Genomic DNA, 15,759 nt, shown 5'->3' with positions numbered 1-15,759 from the left:
CAAAGACAGAAGTACCTGCTGCCGAAATGTTGCCGAAGACCGTCAGCAACTGAAGGACCCTCCGCCAAATTGCCGCTGAAGACCCAGACGGGTGAGTGTAAAAAAAAAAGCCCAAAACAAAATATCAGGACAAATGGCATCCTAACTGGGACAAACTGCTCGAAATCGGGACAGATCAGATTTTATCGGGACGTCTGGTCACCCTAGTATAGGCTACGACCATTAAATATAACAATATACTGGGCATACATTTGAGCTGGCCTATGATCTACCAGTAGATGGTGCCAGAGCAGTTTAAAATGCCCTGCCTCACTCCCTTGGGAGCCTGGACTGGATGAACAGCACTACAATGTAGCTTGTACATGTCTCGATGATGACGCTCTATCTTAGACACCAGCTGTGCTCTGCAAATTTCCCCTTAGCAGGAAGGGGAGGAAAATCCAACTGGTTATTTATAAAAAAAAACAAACAAAGACGATTTATTAGGATAACTTGCAAAAATAATGTAAACCCAATCGGCATATAAACATCCACAAACCAAATGCTCTGCCCTTTGCGATGGCACACAGCAGGCAACACAACACAGGCAGGAGGAACAGGATTTATGTTGCATACTTAAAAAACCACAATGAATGTAAAACAGGTCCTGCTTCAGGGCAGAAATCTGGGAGGGCATGAGAAATAGATGCAAGAGTCCCCTTGGTTAAGGATCTGCCCCCGTCATGGCTGGTGCTGCTCACGTGATTCTAGCTGTAGTGAAGACAGGGGTAATGCACAAGGTATCTGTGATTTCCCAGCCACAGGAGAGAGGAGTGCACATGTTCTCTCTATCCTCTTTTTCTGGTAGTGGCAGCTTCCCCTGAAGCAGCCGGACAGCTTCCCTGTAAGCAAGAAAAAAAACAAGCCTCTCTCTCTAGCCCCAGTTTTACACCCATCCCCAGAGAACAGGGAGTTCTGTTCTCACTCATCTCCCCATTACACCACACTGACTTCTGTATGGCCTGCTGCCAGACCTCAGCCTGGGATCACCCAAGGCAAGCTGGTTCATGTCTAGATGGTGTTTGGACACAGAGTGAAATCCTAGCTATCTGGAAATCAATGGAAGTTTTGCATTGGGCCAGGATTTAACCCTAAACTTCCAGATGCGGATGATTCCAGAAGTGGCACTTTTTCTTCAAAGCCTAGACCAACCCCACAGTCTGGCTTACAAGGGCAGTTAATCATGAGCACTGATTCTCACCCTGCCTTTCCCTGGATGAGTTACAGGAAGTTCTCTTATCAGGCTCTTACCGGGACATGATGTACTTGATCCGTGGCTGCTGGTATTCATTAAATGAAGATGAGGCTGCTATGGTGTAGGCACCCATGTTCTCAAATGTCAGCCAGTCACCAACTTGCAGTTCTGGTAGCTCCAAGCCATCTGCAATGCAGTCCTGCCCATCACAAGGAGGACCCCTGAGGCTGCTGCTGAACAAGGGATGATGTGGGCTGGGTTTCTGTAGGGGTGGGGGGCAAAGGAGATGGACATCACAGGAGATCAAGCTAGTAAATTAAATAATCGTATTAAAAAGGTCAGATCCTCAGCTGGCATAAATCAACACTTCTCCACTAATAGCAGTGCAGCTACACTGATTTACAATGGAGCTATGTGGATTTACACCAGCTGAAGATCTGGTCTTAAGACTGGAGTAACTTCATGGAAAACTAATCCAAAATTGACCAGACAAGCCATCGACTAATGCAGGCCCAAAATGTAGGCTGCAAAAAGTGAGTTTTATGGAAAAAAAATTGCTAGAAATGTTCATATTTTAATGACCTTAAGTGGGGGGAGGGGAAAGAGGGGAGAAAGAGCAGTTTGTTTGGATTTTTAATCAATCCAGACATTGCAGCACTAGTACAGAAGCAGAAAGTTCTAGGGAGTTAAGGAACAGAATCGGAACTCAGTCTGTCTGGACTGTTTCCCTGCGCTAAAGGCAAGAATGAACTCTGTCAATGGCGACAGGTTTGTTTTAATGGTATATTCCAGTTTAATCACCTCCATTGTTAGTTACATCTCTTAAAGTTATATTAATTGTTTGTGTCTGTCCCTTTAAATCCTTTCCTGAACACTCCTTGTGAGCAAACAGACACTGGGTGTGCTGCCACAGCAGTCAGAGGTGTGACTGCAGCCCATGTAGACATATCCGAATTAACTTTGATCTAGCTGGCTGTCCAGGCCCATCTGGGACCCTGGTACTTACTGTGCTGCCAGGGGTTTCACTGCTATTGTTATTGGAGCTAGCTCAGGTACGTCTACAGGTGCCAGATTCACACCACTAATTGTGGTGTAGACATGCCCACTGTATGCATAGTTACACACAGTGCTGCTAGTTAGCATATGGTTGACCCGTGGGGCAGATTCAAGTCTTGCTACAGCCCTGCTGCCATTCTGAAATCCCTGCAACTGGTTCTGAAGCTTTAAAACTCAGTTTTTGCTCGAAAGATACCTGGTTGATCACAGAAGACACTCACTGGCATTTTAGAGCCAACATGTAGAGACCCACGGATTTGCAGTGATCCGCCTTACATCCGCGGACCATTTCTGCGGATAGCAGCATGGATGCTGATACAAATTTTGTATCTGCGGAGGGCTCTGATGGTAAGAGCCGGGAGGGCAGCTGTGAGGAACCACAGCCCGGATCCTCCACCTGCCCTGGGTGGGGGACCTGGGTGCAGGGACACTGGGCGGGGGCTGCTTGGGCCTCATGCCCAAGGCAGGTGGAGGGTCCGCTGTGGCTCCCCACAACTGCCAGCCCAGCTCTCCCAGACCAGCACTGGCTGAGAAGCCATGATAAAGCTGGGAAGGCAGCTGTGCAGAGCTGCAACAAACCCTCCTCCTGCCCTAGGCAGGGGGCCCCGAGCAGCTCCCAGGCAGCTCCACTGGTCTCCCCACCCACCTTGGCCAGGCCAACGTGGAGCCCACCTTGAGAGCCATGGGGAGACACGACAGACCCTCCACCTGCCCGCAGTGCGGGGGGGTGGGGTGAGAGCAGCCCTCGGCCATGTCCCTGCCCTCCAGGCTCCCCACCCAGCCGAGAACAGATGGAGGGTCCACGACTCCGTGCGGGCTCCCCACGGCTCTCCCCAACCGGGCTCCGGCAAGGGGATACCTTGGACCTCAGCCCAGCCTCCAGCATAGAGCCCTGCAAATCCACAGATAGATGTGGATATCTGCAGATAGCGGATCAGATGCAGATACACATTTGTGTATCTGCACAGGGCTCTCCCAACATGGAAACTTGTTAACGACGCTTCAGAATAGGTGTCCAGGATTCAGCAATGTATTAAAAAGAACCACAGGTAGATCCAGAAAGTTACAGAAATTATAGATCTACCCAGTGTCTGTTGCACTGCTGCAGCCAATGCCAAGCTATCGACGGTCTGATACACTGGGGGCTGATCTCTGGTGTCCAATCACTCTGAGGAGGGCATCTGGCAAAAGCCTTTGAAGATTTCACTTGTGGTTAAACTTGAGTTAGAAACCGTAGCCCAACGTCCTTCTGGGGAAAACACCACTGATTTCCGTGGAGTCACACCCAGGATGAGTCACACCATATAATACATTCTGCCTTGCCTACATCATCATCCGTATCACGGACAGGCTGAGCTGAGTGCAGAGCGGGATAGATGTGGGAGGGAGGCTAGCGCCATGCAGGCAGGGAGCAGCACCCTGACAGTGCCTCAGTCGCTCTCTAGTGAGGACAGACTAAGGAGGCACTGCAGGGAGTTACAGCAAATGCTCTCACCAAAGAGCTCTGATACTTGGGAGGGGCTAGGGGGGCAAGAAACCCCAGAGATCTTCCTGCAAACCGTAGGAGGGGGGCTTTATGCTGCAGTGAAGGCCTGAGCATGGGAACAGAGTGTACCAGAGGAAAGGCAAGCTGGGCAGCTGGGGAGAATCCCAGAAGTGGATCAGGCCCCCTGCTGAGTGCTAAGTTATTTCTGGTCTATTGTTTCCTGCTTCCTCCAGGGAGAAGGGACATGACTGTGGCTCCCTCTTGGGTTGCACATATCATAAGCATCTTTCCCTATTTTGGACGCTAAGGTCCAGATATCTGGGTGCCTGCATGAAACCCTCTAAGCTTAATTACCAGCTTAGATCTGATAGCCTGCAACCAACCAGGAATTCCAGTGCCTAGTACACTCTGGTCCCCCCAAAACCTTCCCTGGGGACCCCAAGAACCCAAATCCCTTGGATTCTTAAAACAAGGAGAAATAAACCTTTCCCTTCCGGCTCTTTACTTCCTCCCAGATTTCCCGCCCTGGGTATACTAGGAGATTTCCCTGCTTCGATCCCTTGAAACCACAAAACCGAGAGGGACAATTTACCTTCCCCCTCCTTCTCTTCCCCCCTCCCAGTCTTCCCTGAGAGAGCAGTAATCCTGGCAACAGATATCCTATCCCCTTGCCTAAACTAGAAAAAGAAAAGTCAACAAGTTTTTTAAAAAAGAAAGCTTATATAAAAAGAAAGAAAAAGACAAAAAAATTATCTCTGCATTAAGGTGACAATACAGGGCTATTGCTTGAAAGAAAAATATGAATAACCAGCCTTAATCAAAGAGATACAATTTAAACATCCCAGCAACTACACACATGTAAATAGAAAAAAACATACAGCCTATTGTTTTTCTACCTTTGTACTCACAACTTTGAAACTGAAGATTAGAAGCTTACAGATAGAAAGGACCCCTCTCATAGCTGAGAGCCAGACAAAGACACAGACACAAAACATTCCCTCCCCTGAGCTTTGAAAAATCCGGTTTCCTGATTGGTCCTCTGGTCAGGTGTTTGGTTCTCTTTGTTAACCCTTTACAGGTAAAAGAAACATTAACCCTTAGCTATCTGATTATGACACACAGCCCTCCTTACCTTGTGCAGGACAGGGCTGGGGCAGGTGCGATCGAAGAAAATGCAGCTGAAGGATCCATAGATGCCATCATTAATGTAATACAGGATGTTCTTCTTGCTGCCAGACTCATCTAGGAGATGGGAGAGCAGGGAAGGGTCAATTCACATGTCAAGTTTAATACTTTCAGCTACTGGGACTGGACAAAGATGCCCCATTTGAGGGGACTTTGTCAGCCTGACGTGGCTTTTGAGGAGTGACCACACACTGACCTGGCTGACGGCCACAGATAATGAGAACTGAGGCCTGAATTAACTCCTACTCAGTTTTCCTGCAGTCACGACTGCCGTCCAATATCATAACACGTCCACTTGGGACTAGTAGGGTCTGAACTACTGAGCAGATGTATGCTGGTTTGCTCTCAACCCTCATCTTTCCTAGCAAAAGGCTTTTGGCCCACAGTTCAGTTACCCATCACAGCAACTTGTTGCCTTCACAGGGGCTCAGCACCACAGGAAGATGCATCGTTCCACCTGCTCAACCTACCGTCTGAGCCAGGCAGATCCAAGGGAACCTCCTGCTTCTCAATAACATTGACAGCCAAGGTAAAGGCGGAAGCTACATAGTATCGTCCTGGTTTGGCAATGATTTCCACCCCACAGCCTTCTGGGAAATACAAGTCCAAGGCGGAGTTTATCGTGGCTGCAATCTGATTGGTAGAAGGTGGGGGGAAAAGAAACCAGAAACACTTATTCTAACATTTATTAGTTAACCACTCTTTCAAAATAAAGGCCAGAGATTCAAGCCCAGCTGTGATATGAGCTAGGACTCCCTCCCAGCTGCCTTCTCTGCCTAAAGAGAACACAAACTGAAATCTTTATACCTCTTCAAACCGGACTTTCGAGTTTTCTGTGCCAGGGAATCCACCTCCAATATCTAATAAGTGCATCTTGTAGCCCAGCTCAGCACCCATTTCAAACACCAGCCGAGCATCTGCTATGGACCGAGAGAAGGCTTGCAGGTCGAGGCAGCCGTTGCCAACATGAAAACTAAGGGGGAAGAATCCTTCATTTAGTCTGGGCTAAGCCCCGTCTCCCAATCTCCTCTAATCCCAGAGCACTGATAGCAGACTTGGGGAAACAGTGCAAAACGTTATTCACAAATAATCAATCATTCTATAGGAGAGTTATGCTCTTCCCAAACACCAAGAGGAGAGAGAGACTTAGTCAGAATAACCTTTCAGACTAAAGAAAAAACAAAAATAAAGCCTCCAGTGGAGAGTGCAGTGTGTGTTTCTCCTAGACAGTCTGCCATGAGTTGCACATAAAGTGACTCCAGCAAGGCTCTTAGATATCTAGGCTGGGAATTTCAAAGAAGTTACATCTCTATTTGCAAAGACTTTCAATAGGAGCTGATCCTCTAACTCCCCTAGAACCCTTTGAAAAATATCAGCCTTAAAGGTGCAATACATAGAAAGACAAGGCATACATTGCAGAGATTCACTCTTGTGATTAATTTAACTAATTTTGGTCACACCTATGACCTTCTTGCACTTCATGGTAATAATTTAGCTTGAAATATTTCTAGCTGCAAAACCAAAACCCGAGTGCACATATTTAGTTTCACACCCAGACATGCAATTCAAAGTTTGCTTGGTTATTGGTTAATTCCCTAAGTCACTCAATCAAGGAACAGAAACAATACCATGTGACTTGGAAACTCACACTGTTGGTTGGTTCTCCAACACTTGCAATTCGCAAACAATCTGTAAGCGGGAATCCTTGTCTGAAGTAGTTAGGGAAGCGTGTCATAATTAACGTGGAATTCTGCTGCCTGTTCATGGGGTATTTGTGACTAGAAATAGAGGAGAAATCCCTCCAGTGAATGCAACAGGATGGATTTCCCCAGGTTTAGCACTCAGACAGGCCCTCCCAGATCCACAAACTTCAGCGCAAGTAAAGTTAGGATTCAGAGTCTGTGCTTATGTACGTCACTTTAGGGAGAATCAGGCTTCATGGTAGGAGGAGGCCACCCTGTACCTGATGCCAACGATCTCCACATTCATCTCCTTTGCAGTTTCTAGTAGGTGTCTGCAGGATTTAAGGGTGGCACCAAACTTCACACTCAGAAAGGCAGAGGATGTGGGGTTGTCCGTGGCGATGCACAGAACCATCCTGTGGAATGAAGTTACACCAGGTCGGTGTCCCAGCTCTTTGTCTCCCACTCCCCAATTACCATGCAGGCCAAGGTACGCGATTTCTCCAACTCTTTACTGAAGTCAGTCCTAGTACGTGGAACATGAACATGCTATGAAAATACATAAAAGCCCTGCCCATAAGAAATGTCACATTCACCCTCTAGATGAGATTGAGAGACTGACCTTTGGTCCATCTCTGTTTCTAGCCTCAATAAACCTCCTTCTTCCATACCCAGAGTTTATATACGTACCTGGCATGTGGATGGCTCCTTGCCACTTTCCTGAGCTCCACTTCATTGTCAAAGGCCATCAGCTGCACCCCATGGCTGGCTGCGTATTTGATCTGCGAGATCTGTTTGCAGGGGTTGGTGTAGATAATCTTGTCAGGTGGGACCCCGATGTTCTGAACTAATGCAATCTCCGTCTGCAACAAGGGCATTATTAGCAGGGTGTATGGATCAGCCCCTGGGGAACTCAGTGCTGTGGGATACAAGTTGTTATGGAATCAAGAGCTCCAGGCCTGGGACAGTCTAATCCATGTGAGTTACTCTTGGTGAACTCACAACCAGGAGTCAGGCCTGGGATTCTCCTGGGAACAAGACACAGATGAAGAAAGGTGGGTTTGCCCACAGGGGTCATGGTGGACTGTGTCTGGAGTGAGAGACAGCAGTGACACACCACTAGAAACACAAGATCAAGGAAGGTAGGTCTGTAAGAGCAGAGGCAAACTGAATGGACCACATTACCACAAGATATGTAATAAAAAAAAAAACACCTAACCCTTATCCATTAGGCCAAACTGCTTCACATGGTGTAAGGAGGGAGGAAGGAGCATCTTTCCTCCTGCTAGTTGTTTAGAGCGTGTTCAGGCTGCCTGCAACTCCATTCATTGCCATGGCCTCTCGGGTTTTGTTGTTTTCCCTTAGGCTTTGTTCTTGAGACATATAAATACATCTCACCTTGGCAACCTGTTCCACTGAATCACAAAGAAATAAATAACCTTGCTTTGACTTACCCTGAAAAACCCATTAAATGAGACAAGAAGGAGCTTCTGACTCAGCCCAGTACCCATCTAAGAGTGGACCGTGGCCGCGTGTCCCAGAAAAACCAACACACTTAAGATAGATTCTGCTGTCTGGGAGACGTGTAAAAACAAGGAAATTCAAGTGAAAGGGCATGATCGCCTTTGAGTCTGGAACACCCGACTGGGAAGCGGATTTTCCAGGATGCACTATTACTGTTGTGCCAGAAGGGGGAAGACTCCCTCCAATGTAAACGCAGCATGGGAAGCCCCAGACTAACCCTAGCACGCTGCAAAGCTTGTTTAACCTTCGTGCTGTCACACCTTGTCTTGGCTGGTTCCCTCACCACCTTCCAAGGCACAGATCTAGCCACCGCACCCCAAGGACGTTGCGTCCCAGAGCTCTTCGTTCCCTTTGTTCCTACCTTGTTAGCACAGTCAAATCCTGCCCCCAGCGCAGCCAGCGTCCGCACCACTCCTTCACTGCTGTTACACTTAACAGCGTAGAAAGGTTTGACATGGGGCAAGGCCTTCAAGAAGCGCAGGTATTTCTTCACTACATCCCCCAGGTCTGCCACAAAAAAGGCCCCTTTGTCGCTCTAGAGGGAAGAGACTGGAGTCAGCAACAGTGGTCTCAGCACCCCTCCCTCCCCCAAGGAAGGAGCGTTGCAGAGTCTTCATGGAGCAGCAGAGGGACCAGACTCAAAACTAAGAGCCTGATTCTCCACTCAGACCAGTGGAGTTACTCCTGATTTACACCCACATAAAGAAGGGGAGAATCAGGCCCTAAATGTCCAATGATCAAGGTCCCTCCAATTTGGGGGCCTGTTAAGAATCGATCTTTTTGTTACTGAAATCAGGAAAGTCTGCAAATGGTGCCCAATAACCAAGTCTTGCAACTGATGGCCAGTGGTGCACACCCCACCCAGCTGATGTACGCTCCATTTGCATCGATACACCAGCAGAATGCCCAGCGTGACGAAGAACTCCAGGCTCATAGGTGCTTCAACACGACCAGAGCAAGGGTGGGCTATGCTGTGCGTAGGGAGACTACATAACACGAAGGGGTGTAGCTTGAGGGCAGTTAGTGGTAACCTGCGATTGACGGACATCAGCACAAAGCCTCAGTTAGGAATTCAACAGGGTCTTCTCAGAGCTGCAGCGAGACTCTGGTGGGACTCAGTCCATCCCTAGGAAGAATGGGCAGGAACGCACCCCTGAGATGCCCCACGCAAAAAAACCAAACAAAATAATCACATTGGCTCTTTTAATTTGAAGAGAAGCAAAGAGCTAAGAATGAAGCCCGGGAAGAAGCCCTACGAGACGTAAGCAAGGGGGAAAGTGGAACAGATGAGATATTTTTAGACAAAAAGATTTTTAGAAATGTGATTTTCCTTTGTATCTTTTCCCCCAGTCCACTGGCAAAATAGCTATCTGTTCCCTCAAATCACAACGGTATCAAGCAAGGCAGGCAAGGAAACCCAGCGCTCATTAAGGTGCATTTTAGTCAGGGAATCACCCAAACCGTGGCCTGATTCTTAATGACACAAAGGCCTTTTGACACCACTGTGGCCATGCAACGAGGGGTGTAAATGATGTTTATATCCACTTCAAAGCCCCTTCACGCTTCCAGCATGGTTTAAAGGGGCTTCAGTGTAACTGAGAATTCAGGCCCTGGTCTCTGCAATGCAAGTCTCCTGTCCCCAGCAATACAAAGATCCTACTGCCCAGTTCCCTCCACTCTGGCCCTAAACCAGTGGTTCTCAACCTATTTACCACTGTGGGACGCATATGCAACTTGCTATGTATTACGTGGACCATATACACACTACCTGTATGGCCGTCAGGATGTCAAATGGGCTGCAACTGTGTGCTGCCTGGGCCACAAACAGCCCTAGATGAACAAAGACAAACAAGCCCAATGTATGCACATAAGCACATATGGGTAACTTATGGGCACCTGCAAATCAGATATTTGTATGTGCATATGTCCAGTTAAGAATCTAGCCAGCCGTTCACCCAGACGTGCACACAGAAACTGAAAACAAAATTCTGCCCCCTCCTCCACTGTCCAGAAGATGTTAAGTGTTGTGAGATGCTGAGAAATTGCACCAAAGTGTCTCAAATCCTAATGCTTCAGAGGAGAGTGACTGTTAAATAGCCACCCTACAGTTAGATGCCACGTGACACCAGGGCCAGTGGATGGGAAAGAAGGGCCCATAGAAGCGAAGTGCCACTTACCGTCTGGGAGACTTCCATGAGGAGGTTCTCAAGGAGGTCTCTGGTGGTGAAGCCTTCCTCTACCATCATAAACTCTGATTCATCCAAGTATCCACTCATCGTCCAGATCTAGGAGAATTGCTAGTTCTAAAGCCACCTTCAGTAGGAAGTAGTTTCTAAGTATGCAACACACTGTAAGGAAGGAGGAAGAGCATTGTGGGGGGTTCTTCTGAGTCCATCCCCAGAGACCATCCTCATCTGGCACTTTCCCTAAGGCCACATGGACTTGTACTCTTGTAACTGAAGGTGTAATTTATACTGATTCAGTTAAACCACTGGCACTTTGTATGCGGATGCTCCTCTACAAAGCTGAGTAAGTAACAGATTTTTTAAGTTCACTGGCAATTTCAAAAAGTTGAAGAATCATTTTGGGTCAAAAACATTTCATTTGGATTTTGAAAATTTGTAAATGTTTGATTTTTTTTTTAAAGTTAGATGAGATTTTGAAACAAAAAAAATCATTTCAAACCAAACAAGTATAAAGATTGTGTGACAAAGTTCCTCCTCTACCTTGGTGGGTCCTGCGCTTCTTGGCAGATTTGCTCACTTCAGTGATCTTCACCACAGTCTGGGTCAGCTCCTCCTGTGTCTGATCAGGAGTTGGGAGGTTTGGGGGGGAACCCGGGCCCGCCCTCTACTCCGGGTTCCAGCCCAGGGCCCTGTGGATTGCAGCTGTCTATAGTACCTCCTGTAACAGCTGCAGGCCAGCTACAACTACCTGGCTACTCCCATGGCTCCTCCAAACACCTTCTTTATCCTCACCACAGGCTTCTCTGAGTCTGATAATAGCTTGTTCCTAAATTCCGCTACACTCTCTCACTCTCACTCCTTGCCTTCTGCATCCAGTATCCTCACGCTCCTCCTGCCTGACTTGGGTGAGCTCCTTTTTTAAACCCGTTCCCTGATAGCTGCCCTGATTGGCTGCAGGTGTTCAACTTAACGATAGCTATCTCACCTGCCTTTAGACAAGGTTTAATTCGGTCCAGGCTGCCTTATACCTGAGCAACTGCCATTTGGTTACCATGGTCAAAAAAAAACTAAAAAAAAAAAAAAAAAAAAAAAAAAGGGATTGTTTGCTCTGGGCTAAGCTTCTGTTTCTCAGTACTTTATTGTAGCCATCTGGCCTTGCCCCATCACAATTGATTTTAGATTTTTTTTTAAATATCAAAACATTCATTGAAATTGACAAAGTCAGGAACATTTCAGTTTTGTAACCTGTATTTTCAGCCCTCCCCCGCCCCCCCCAAATATTTTGTGCAAAAATTGTCCCAGCTATGATCCTCTAATGGCATAAATCAAGTTATATATTTAGCTTGTGCCAGTTAACTTCAACAGGTATGAGCTAAACTGATATAAACAGTTTTAAACAGACATGGAGTCACACATAAAAAGCGCAGTTGGTTGAAACTAAACTGATTTAGTTAAATTTAAGTTGTGTATTTGAACAAGCCAGAGCCTCGTCTCATAGCGAAGACTTTTTGATGACTTTTTGACAGAACAGGACTAATGGTCTCAATGTGCAGTTGAGGAGGTCTAGGTTGAACAGGAAAAACTTTTTCAAGTAGGAGGATGGTGAAGCACTGGAATGGGTTACCTAGGGAGGTGGTGGAATCTCCTTCCTTAGAGGTTTTTAAGGTCAGGCTTGACAAAGCCCTGGCTGGGATGATTTAGTTGGGGATTGGTCCTGTTTTGAGCAGGGGATTGGACTAGATACCTCCTGAGGTCCCGTCCAACTCTGATATTCTATGATTTATTATAGCAGTGATCTGGCTAATTAAGATTGTCCATGTGTTCTCAGTTTCTTATAAAATTTCACATTTCAAGCTGAAATTAACAGTTTGCTCTCTGCTGGAAAATGACTTATTTTTGGCGGGGGTCGGAGATGAGTTTGAGTAATATTAGTTAAGCTATTTGGAGTCTGATACATACATCTCTACCACTCCCCACTTTCCCCACTAAATTAAAAAAAAAAACGTAGCTGGAAGATTTGCTTTTAAAAGACAGCTCTGGTCCCAGAACAACATTGTGTTTGTACAATGCCTAGAACGATGGGGTCTTGGTCCATGACTAGTGCAATACAAATAAATAATACTTGGGAAGAAAGTGTAAATCTGCAGGAAAATATTCCATACTGAGGAGATGTGCCGTTGAGTGAGTGGGTCAGGACTGGCTGCAGTCTGACATCACTCTGTGTAGGACATTTTGCAAAGTTTAAAACACACTCAGTTAAGGAAGGCCAAACTGGCTAACTTTGATTCACAGTGAAAAATGGAGTGAGGGAATGAGTGAGGGGGGGAGGCAGGGTTCCACATGAGGCTAAAATCTGCACAGATCCCCAGGTTCACATCACAGAAGAGGAGGCTCCTCTCACTCAGTGGGGACGATATGTCAGATCTAATGTGTTGGATGTCTGGACAAATGTCCCAATCATGAAATCTATATTTTCCCTATAAAAAACTAGGATGTTCCCCATGAAAAACCTACACTCAGAAAACATTACGGTTGCACAGTTAAGTTCTCAGAGCTCAGGAGGTGCCAATGTGCACACAGCTCTACTGTTGCCTTCTTTAGCATATAACAATCTTTAATGATATGGCCACACATTGCTGTGCTTCTGAGATATGATTCAATATCACATTTCGCAAAAGACTTACTCAGATACATACATGCAGCGTTGTGTCTCAGTTTTACTTTTGTATAGTGGCAATGAAATCAGTGTGGCAATGGGCCAGTACCTCTTAGGTGACCGATCTCTTTGAGGATAAGTTTGCTTCTATAAGGGACATAGTTTAATAGTTTCAGCAGCAGCCATGACTATATGGTGTCTTTGCAGCCAGCAGCCCAGCCTCCTTCAGGTGACGCTCAGGCAATAAATGGTGCAGTAAATGACAAAGCAACTTAGGTGTAAAATTAAATTGCCCGTGTAGCCAGAACATATTCCCCTCACACTCTCCTATAAAAGGCTCAATCTGTCATGTGTTATGCAAAGATTCCCTGTGTAGTCTTCCAGGAAATGAGTTTCATGGACCTCATTTCCCAAGCACACATCAAGGCATGCCACTAAAATGGTGCAGCAGGACGCAGATCTTTAGAAAACCTTAGTATGAGATTGCATGGTTTGCCAACCAGTCATGGAATTAGACATGACAGGCCAGACCCTTAACTGTACTAATCAGTGTAGCTCCTTTTACTACACCAGGGCACACCAGCTGGAGAGCTGGCTGTGGCATAGTGCGTACAGACAAGGGGCAGAGTTAAGGATGCACACTGATATTTTCCCAATGTGAATGCTGAACTGTGTGGCCTTAATGATCTCTTGGCTTATATTAACTCCAGCCAATAATTTAAGGATGTTAAGACACCACAAAGGCTTGCAGGAACTGTTTTCTGGTCCCAGCTCTAACTCTTGGGGAGTTCGGGGGCTTCACTTTTCAGACCTATGTCCTTTAGTGATAAAAATAATTCCCAAACTCTGCTTCCGAGAACTGCATAGCATCTCTCACCCTCTGCAGAGATTTACTTGGGCAATTCCTAGTGCAGGTTGGAAGGGCAAAGCACACTCTGATCTAAGAACTGCAGGCCCAAGACACACTATCTTGTAATGGATCAAACAAATAATAATGAAAGCCCAAGAAAGCTTTACAGGGAGGGAGAACATATTTGGCCAGGAAATTATTGAAACTCTGCAGCCGGGGAGGGAGAGTTTAGAGGGGACAAGAATTCTTCTGGTTTCTTCCCACTCAAACACATCAATGTCCTTCATTCCACCCATCATCTTGAGCTGCCTGGGCACAGGACTGATAAGTTATAAAGGTAGAACCAGACCTTGGATCACTCAGCCTGCACTGGATACAAGAGAACATGCAGTATACCCTGTGTCTCTCCCCGCATGTTTTTTCCTTACCGAGTTCCAAAGCCTCCTTCCTGGGGGGCTAGGTGTAATACCAGGGGGGCTCTCCGGTGAATTCAGAGCTTTTGCAACTCCCCGAGGCACAGGTGCTGCTGAGGATCCGAGATCTCTACAGGGGAAAGAGTGCAAATTCCAACAGGTTATCGAGAGGAATCAGGTACACGCAAAAGGCAGAGCAGTCGCCTCCCTACCCCTTCCTACACCTCGATTTCCTCTGCTCCCACCTGGCACCCAGCACCCTAGTCATCCTCCTCATCCACCTCCCACAGAAAAGCATCCATCACCCCCCTCCTCAGCTCCTCCCAGCCAGTCCAGCTGCCTCAGAAAGGCTCCCCTTGCCTTGATTTCTCTGCTCTTGCTGGGATGCCACCTTTCCTGGGTTACCTTAAAAAGCATTGAAACGGATTCTGCCCATGGGTCTCCCAGGAGAGTGAATTGGCTTCAGTGGTGGTGGTGGTGGTTGTGGTTGTGGTTGTTGTTGTTCCTCCTCCTCCTCCTCCTCCACTCCTAAGCCTACACCATGCAAGCAGCACCAACTAACCCTGCCCTCCTGGGGAGGCTCTGCCACCCCTTATATACACAGCTCCCGCCCACCTCTGATTCACAAGAGTGGCCTTGGCAACCAAACCCAGCAATCCTATTGGCTGAGCCGGACACAAAGCACTCTTTATGGCATCCCCACTGAAAGCAGGCCCCAGTCTGCTGGGGGGCAGTGGCCAGGTTGCCTATGGGGCATGAGGACAGGGATCTGCAGGCATGGATTGCTCTGCACCCAGCTATCGACTTGCTGACAGGCAGACAGCTGATCTCCCTGACTGCTGCGCTGAGCCTCACAAGCAGGCATGTAGCATACCCTGGCAAGAAGCCACTCACTCATCAGGGCAGTGATGCAGAAATAACATGAGCTGTGTGGTGCTGGGAAGTCCCAGTGGGGAGAGGAATAGGGCCAAAGAGGCTTTTGGGGGTGGGAGGACAAAACTTAAACACTGGGCAGTCACCAACACGGTTATTTCTTTGAATAACAACGTGACGCCTTGAATCATCCCAGATGGGTGAGACTCCATGGTCTGCTTGCAGCTTTACTGTAACTCTGTGGATTTCAGTGGCTTGATTCCAGGGCTCATAGTTAGGGCCCTACCAAATTCATGGTCCATTTTGGTCAATTTCACAATCATAGGATTTTAAAAATAGTAAATTTCATGATTTCAGCCATTTAGATCTGAAATTTCGCAGTGTTGTAATTGTAGGGGCCCTGACCCACAAAGGAATGGTGGTGGGGGGGTTGCAAGGATATTGTAGGGAGGGGTGTGGCACTGCTACCCTTATTTCTGCGCTGCTGCTGGCGGTGCCGCTGCCTTCGGAGCTCGCCAGCTGGACAGCAGCTGCTGGCCGGGATCCCAGCTCTGAAGGCAAAGCCGCTGCCAGCAGCAGCACAGAAGTAAGGGTGGGATGGTATGATATTGCCA

At 47.3% G+C, this 15,759-nt stretch overlaps 1 protein-coding gene across 2 annotated transcripts; it reads right to left on the bottom strand.

Annotated features, from left to right (window-relative positions):
* Positions 1-466: 466 nt before the first annotated feature.
* On the bottom strand, positions 467-14,748 carry AZIN2 (antizyme inhibitor 2). 2 transcript variants are annotated; one of them, XM_075060784.1, is made up of 11 exons: positions 14,678-14,748; positions 14,288-14,402; positions 10,345-10,499; positions 8,529-8,702; positions 7,330-7,506; positions 6,925-7,094; positions 5,769-5,934; positions 5,432-5,594; positions 4,909-5,018; positions 1,291-1,496; positions 467-881 (listed from the first exon to the last, which is right to left on the bottom strand). In XM_075060784.1, the coding sequence occupies exons 3-11, from the start codon at positions 10,441-10,443 to the stop codon at positions 737-739; spliced, it is 1,410 nt and encodes a 469-aa protein (XP_074916885.1). In that variant the 5' UTR covers positions 10,444-10,499; positions 14,288-14,402; positions 14,678-14,748; the 3' UTR covers positions 467-736. The 2 variants fall into 2 exon arrangements, with proteins under 2 accessions (XP_074916885.1, XP_074916884.1); XM_075060783.1 differs by lacking the exons at positions 467-881; positions 1,291-1,496 and having other exon boundaries at positions 4,966-5,594; positions 6,925-7,059; positions 7,334-7,506.
* Between the last annotated feature and the right edge of the window lie 1,011 nt (positions 14,749-15,759).

Source organism: Chelonoidis abingdonii, chromosome 25 (assembly GCF_003597395.2).
Source record: "Chelonoidis abingdonii isolate Lonesome George chromosome 25, CheloAbing_2.0, whole genome shotgun sequence".
Classification (NCBI taxonomy): Eukaryota; Metazoa; Chordata; order Testudines; family Testudinidae; genus Chelonoidis; species Chelonoidis abingdonii.
This window is presented reverse-complemented; position numbering and strand designations above follow the sequence as displayed.

Bases quoted from the DNA above. Each gene is read 5' to 3' on its own strand.
- AZIN2 (XM_075060784.1), bottom strand. From the start codon at position 10,443: ATGAGTGGATACTTGGATGAATCAGAGTTTATGATGGTAGAGGAAGGC. The intron at 5,595-5,768 runs GTATAAAGATTT...TCTACCAATCAG, and splicing joins CGAAAGTCCGGTTTGAAGAG to ATTGCAGCCACGATAAACTC. The intron at 1,497-4,908 runs GTAAGGAGGGCT...CCACCCCTACAG, and splicing joins CCAGCCCTGTCCTGCACAAG to AAACCCAGCCCACATCATCC.